This window comes from Anarrhichthys ocellatus, unplaced genomic scaffold, assembly GCF_004355925.1.
Source record: "Anarrhichthys ocellatus isolate YVR2014 unplaced genomic scaffold, GSC_Weel_1.0 scaffold18, whole genome shotgun sequence".
NCBI lineage: Eukaryota > Metazoa > Chordata > Actinopteri > Perciformes > Anarhichadidae > Anarrhichthys > Anarrhichthys ocellatus.
The window spans coordinates 2,640,683-2,646,959 of NW_022280048.1; the positions used below are offsets into that span (position 1 = coordinate 2,640,683).

General features: G+C 40.3%; 1 protein-coding gene across 2 annotated transcripts in view; it reads right to left on the reverse strand.

The window, feature by feature from the left end:
- Window positions 1-4,967, reverse strand: part of atrxl (ATRX chromatin remodeler, like) — a 20,249-nt gene extending 15,282 nt beyond the window's left edge. For both annotated transcript variants that reach the window (XM_031856973.1, XM_031856972.1), the window contains exons 1-8: window positions 4,767-4,967; window positions 3,616-3,722; window positions 3,452-3,507; window positions 2,506-2,534; window positions 2,110-2,231; window positions 1,855-1,971; window positions 1,475-1,584; window positions 61-128 (exon numbers count right to left, since the gene is read on the reverse strand). In XM_031856973.1, the coding sequence (XP_031712833.1) occupies window positions 61-128; window positions 1,475-1,584; window positions 1,855-1,971; window positions 2,110-2,231; window positions 2,506-2,534; window positions 3,452-3,507; window positions 3,616-3,722; window positions 4,767-4,786 (629 nt within the window). In that variant the 5' untranslated portion in view covers window positions 4,787-4,967. The remainder of the gene's footprint in view (window positions 1-60; window positions 129-1,474; window positions 1,585-1,854; window positions 1,972-2,109; window positions 2,232-2,505; window positions 2,535-3,451; window positions 3,508-3,615; window positions 3,723-4,766) is intronic.
- Window positions 4,968-6,277: the final 1,310 nt, after the last annotated feature.

Here is a 6,277-nt window from a genome sequence, read left to right on the forward strand (position 1 = left end):
GTTTAGCACAATGTAAGATGTTTATACTTCAGTTAAAATGCTTAATAGAACAAATCTTACCTGCATTGCTCATCCATTCCATCTCCATCCTTGCTGATGTCATCACTTGAGTAATACTTGTAGCAAGACTGACAAAAATAAAATGGTAAATGGAAGAGTTGCAGAGAGTGTGGACAAAAGTATTTAACAAACATGAAGATTTTCTTAATTAACAAAACAAATGTAAACCAAATTCTATAGGAAATATAAATATGTTAGACCAGACACGGGGAATACAGCATATTGATGCAAGAGATGAGAAGTATCGACTGGGAGAGACACCAGTACTTCTGGATGCCAGCTTTAACGTTTGCTGAACTGGTGCGTCACATTGGCCCTCATATTGAGCAAAACAAAATAAACACAGAGCTCCTGTGAATGTAGCTGAAAGTCTGCGCTTTTTCGCCGTTTTTCAGATTTTCACAGCACAATATAACGGCAAGTTGCAGATTGAGATATAGCACCGTGTCACGGATTATTCCTGGAGGTTAGCCAAGCTGGAGTTTGTTGCCTTGCCTTCCCAAACACAGAGGGCGGACACAGCACGAGATTTCTGGATGATTTGGAACTTTCCATTGTTGGGGGGCGCCAGCGATGGAAAACGAGTGCAATTCAAAGCACCTCCAAAGTCCGGCAGCAAATACTTCAACTACACAACGGACCCACTCTGTTGTTCTCATGGCTGCATGTGATGGACGTGGGCGCCTACGGTCGTGAAAAGTGATTGTGGCAAATTCAGAGACAGTGGTTTCAGTTCCAGGCTGAAACCACTGCCAGCAACCATTTACAGTCTTGGTTCAGACTATGGAGCCTCCGTGTTATGATGTCAGTAACTTTATAAGTAATTATAAGCTCAATTTAAAGAAGAAGAATCTTGCAATGTAAGATGGAACAGTCCACCATGACAGGAGAGAAACAAGACGCCGGTGAAATGCAAGTGATAGTTTAGCCGAGTAATGGACGTGCCTGTTAAACAGTGCCGAGAAACTAGAAGCACTCAGTGCGGTCAGTTTTGCAGCACCTTTTGGACGCACATTAAAACGTATGCTGGTATGTGTGAGTGTTTGCCAAACTCCCACAATGACAGCGAAGGACAGAAGCACTAAATGTCTGTAAATGACACCAAAACGCAGTTCTGCACAGTTTTTAATTGCACAACCAGTGCGTCAGATGACCTTTCCAGATTTATTTACCAAACATAATATCTGCCCGCATGTGGGGCTGGTTCATTTTGGACTCTTTAGGCGCAACTCAATCGCCATCAGAAATGCAAAGTGAAAGCGAGGCTGATAATGAACCAATCTCAATATCGATGGTGTCATTATTCTAAAGCCATAACGCTGAGCAATCAACATTTACTTCATAATGATAAGATAAGATGTATGGTTACAGAACATTGAGGATTTGTTTCAGACATTTAAATAAGCAGACTCACCTTGCAAATCAGTACTTTCAGGACTGGATGTCGAAAGAAGGAATCTTTCTGGAAATGGTTAACTTGTCGGCCACATGCAGTGCAACTGACAATTTCCATGTGTTCAACTCCTGTAAAAGGACACCACTGTCATTAGTGAAAACATGGCTTTAATAACGTCAAAGTCTGAGTATCCACTGATCTCTCTCTCTCACATCAAGATGATGACCAAGCCGTATTTTGAATTTTCTAAATGGAGTGGGTTTTTCAGTCTGTGTCTTTTGTCCACAGGCAATCAATGGATGGGTAACCCCAGCACGTGTCTCCTTTTTGTTTCAGTAATAATTGGTCATAATCAGTGATGTGCAATGTTATGACAATATCAAGCAGTAGTGACAGACCTCCGCGTCTTCTGGAAAACTCTTTCCGCAGTACGCCTGATTTCCGGCTGCGAAACTCAGGACCCCTGAAGTCGTCTCTTCCATTGTCAACAGGTTCAGGCCTCACCAGTACAGTGCCTGTGTAAACAAAAACACATCCCCAATGGATCAAAGACATTCCATCATTATCAAATGTGTAATTATTAATTGCACTGCAGAAACGTTATGAGGCAGAGTAAACAGGGAAACTATAATGCGGGGAAAGTGGAGGCCTACCTTTTGGTAATCTGGTGATGTCGAGGCGACCGTTTGCATTAACTGGTAAATCCACATCCTCACTCGCATTCGAGTCCCCGGATTCATCCAGTCCAGAGTGCTTTACGACGACAGATGGTTTTCTGATACATCAGTGAAACAGAAAACATGTAGCGTCAAGCAACAGTCCCCTCAGGTCTGCAGTGTACTTTCAAAGTGAAAAAGGATGGTTTTTTTTTAAGCAACAACTTTCACTTGGTTCCAGCACAAATAGCGTGCCTCCTAATTGCTAAACATTGCATTAACTTCAGTTCAACATGCAGTATTTTCAGCAATGAGCTGCATTAAATATTTGGGCATTACATCTGGACTGATTGATATCTATGCTTGCAGGATAAATATGAAATACTGACTCACCTCCTTGAGTATTTGGTATCCACTCCTGCCTTCAAAGAAAGACATTTTATTAGTTTAGTTTCAGTTAGTAATCAATGTCAATGGTGGTGTTTAGAATATCTAAGTAATGTCCCAAAGGGGGTTGCTCACTCAGCAGCTAGTCCTTGGTTTATGAGAACAATTTCATTCTAGGAGACTATGAATGTCGTAAATAAAGCGGTAAGATACCACTATCTCAATTTGCTAGAATACTGAATTAATAGGAAGTACAGATAACTGTGTACTCCAGGGAGTTAGACCACAACTATTCATTGAGTAGAAGGGAGAAACCATGGGAGATTAATAAAACAGCAATGGGCTGCAACTTTAAAAGAAAACATTGCATTACATTCCCGTTATCTAAAACAAAAAGATATGGCTAACATGTAAGCATAATCAGAGGTAATGGTGTAGTTTAGTGGCTAGAAGTCTCCACAACATCACTGCCAGCTTGTCTGTAGTAATATCCTACATATGTGTGTATTCAGGTAAATATTATGAACCTCAAAATATAGTCTTATTGTCTTCTGATGGCGGCGCACAGAGTTACGGAGAGCTGGGGATGAGCAGGATTACAGGCGAGAGGGCAGCTGTCAGGAAGTTCATTAGTTTCTACTGGCCAGAGTCGTGGGTGGTTTCCATAATTTACACACCAAAGACTACATTTACTCGCATTTGGCAACTGACAAGTGTTCATTTTGAACCCTGGTCATGAGCTGTACATCCTCACATGATTACTAATATGTAATAGTCGCTCACTCTGGTCTTTGTTTTATAACGGCGGCAACTGAAATAAGTGTTGTTTTCTTGTTTGTGAGTTAACTGTAATTTCATTAACAAACATTATTATCCACTTTTCTAATGCAAGTTTAGCATGGGCACTTCAAGTATCTAGCTTTGATTTAGTCTTGCAAGAATGTTTACTTACCACTGCTGCAGCACGACTTGTTGAGTTCCCCACAGAACAGCTCCTGTTTGTCCGACCTGTAATAACATATGTTACAGTTGTTTATAAAGCATGAAAATATGCAGATTATAGAAATATGATTTTTCAATTACGCATTATTAGAGTAAAAGAAAAGAAAAGTGTACCATCTGCATCCTCTGAGGTCGGTGCTCCATTGCTGTCCTCAACAGGAGAATGAGCCAAGTACTCGTGCAGCTTGTTGACCAATACATTCAGCTTGCTTGTAGTGGTGCTACAGTCAAGAAAACAACATGGTTTTTGGTTAACTTGTCAGTTAGAAGTGGCTAGCTGGTTAATCAAAATTTACTTAAAAAGCCTGATTAATACTGTTAGTAATATGAAGTGAATTTGGTGGAATCAACTGTTTATCATCCAAGATACTATTTAACGTTAACTTAAAACTCATCAAACATCTACATCTCAACGTTTATAGTCCAATGCATGCATTAGTAGTGGAATATGTAAAGAGACTATCATGTTTCATTAGTGTTGCATTTGAGCTTTCCAGAAAGAGGGATGAATGACACAAGCAATGCAGCTTTTGACCCACACTGCAGGACACCAGATACAGTCGAAAGCTCTCAGTACTCCAGGTGATTGTGCATTTGTGTTGATGTAAGACATTATGTGTTGCAGTGAAACATCACAACTCATATTGAAAACTTGGGTCGAGTGAGTTGTGGTACTTTTGAGGGCAATTTACTCGATATCAACTTTTGAGATTACTGATTTCATCTGGTCTTCTGGGCCCTCAAAACACCTACTTAGCTAGCTACATGACGCAATTCAAATTCAACAGCACCAAACTGCAGCCCCAAAGATGGCATAAGAGTTAAGATATTATAACCTTCACGGATATTTACTGCACGACATGTTGTATTAGACTGCACTCTTTCTAGTCAGGTGTACCTAGCTGGCAACTGGGTGCATAACGTTATCACGCACTACGTTAGGTTACGTTCAACTCACCCCAAGTAACCCTAGCAATAACATTTAATGTAGCAATAGCTGCGAAAGAAAATAGCTAGCTAGCATTAACGCGAACGTTATCGCTAAGGCGTTAAGAAAACACCTTTTTCTAAATCACCTGACCTCACGTGCTGTGTCAGAGGTTATCAGCTAGGTTAACTAATTTTGAATTATTATTATTATCTATGGCATCATTCCGGATAGCTGTTAGCTGCTACAGCTAGCTAGGTGCTATGCTAGCTCGCAGTTCTACACTCGGGAGTAACGTTCGTTTAGAGAGCACCGCGTTTCCGTCCGCAGTTTTTACCTCAGCATCGCTGCAGACATATCGCGAAGCAAGTGAAGCAGTCGTTCAAGTACTTATACTTGCATGACACCGATATATTCTAGTAAAAACGTGGCGCTCAACCTGCGCTCACAATTCCACCAGCAGCAAAAGCAAAACTATAAAGAGGCGTGTGAATGACCAGTGAATGGTCCCTTTCTCTTCATTTAGTTATTTTGTTATCACGCGTGACCTACAATGACAACATATTGCTCATCACCGCCACCTGCTGCCCCGGAGTGGGGATTACGTATTACATTTATTTTCTGTTTCTTTCACGAAAACGGCTGCTTTTATAGGATCCCTTGCAGTTTTAACTAGGCTTAGTGTTAACGTGCTTTCACTACAATGTATCCTAAAAACTATCATTGTTTCTCTCCTAAACAACACCTATATGTCAGTGAAAGGATCAGTGTGTGGGATTTACTGACATCTAGCCGTGAGGTTGCAGATTGCAACCAACTGAATACCCCCGCCCCTCCCTTTTCGTGAGAGCATGAAGAGAATAGTATATTTCTTACAACAGATCCCCTAAATCCTACATACTGGTCCTTTAACAGGATATTATTTAGTGTCAATACTTGCGTATCCTTGTCCCTAAGTTCAGCTCTCATCATCTCACTCTGTGCCTCATATTTCAAGTAAAATATTTCGATGACTGCTCTTGTCATTATGACTTCTTCAAACCCTCCTCTATTATTATACAATCAGTATTAACACACTACTTTTTCACCATTTAATGACTTTCTTGCATTTCTCTTTTCCAGCAAAGTTCTATGAGCTGTTTCCCACATTAAGCCGGACTCCTTTTCCCCTTCAACATAGTACAAGCAGAAGCAGCATTTACATTGTCTTCTTGTACTGCTACCGTGTAAATGCTTTTGCATTGAGTTTATTGCTAAAGTGATTTGCATGCACAACATAAGAGTAACAAAATGATCAGCACTGTCAACAAACCCACTGTGTATACCATCATGTGTATTGATCTCATGTCACTGTAAATTATGTAAGTCATTCCACAGGTTAGCCAGACAGGTCTTCATTATAGTTATTGTTTGTTTTTTGAATTATACTATTTTGTTGATGCTTTGCCCATGAGTAATCAATGATGTTTGAACCCTCAGGTAAACTTCTCTTTGAATCGCATCATTGTTATTTTTAATCTAAAACCATCATCATTGATCCACCTCATCAACGACTTCTTGTAGGCCCTGCTGATAGCATATTTCTATTTATTTAACTGGCCCTATAGGTTACATTACAAGGAAACCTCACTGATGGATGTCTAGATATTAATAATGTATTAGCACACTATTCTTCAGCTACTACACTCCTAATTTCAACTGCAAGCTGACTTCAGTCTGCTTGTGTATTCTGACGTTATTGCTTCCAGGGCCAGCCTTCGGACCACATCTTTACTTTTATCTGATGCCCTCTAGGTTACTTTCAGTCATCATCCAGATGGCATCAGTTAAAACTGGAGGTGCCTTAGT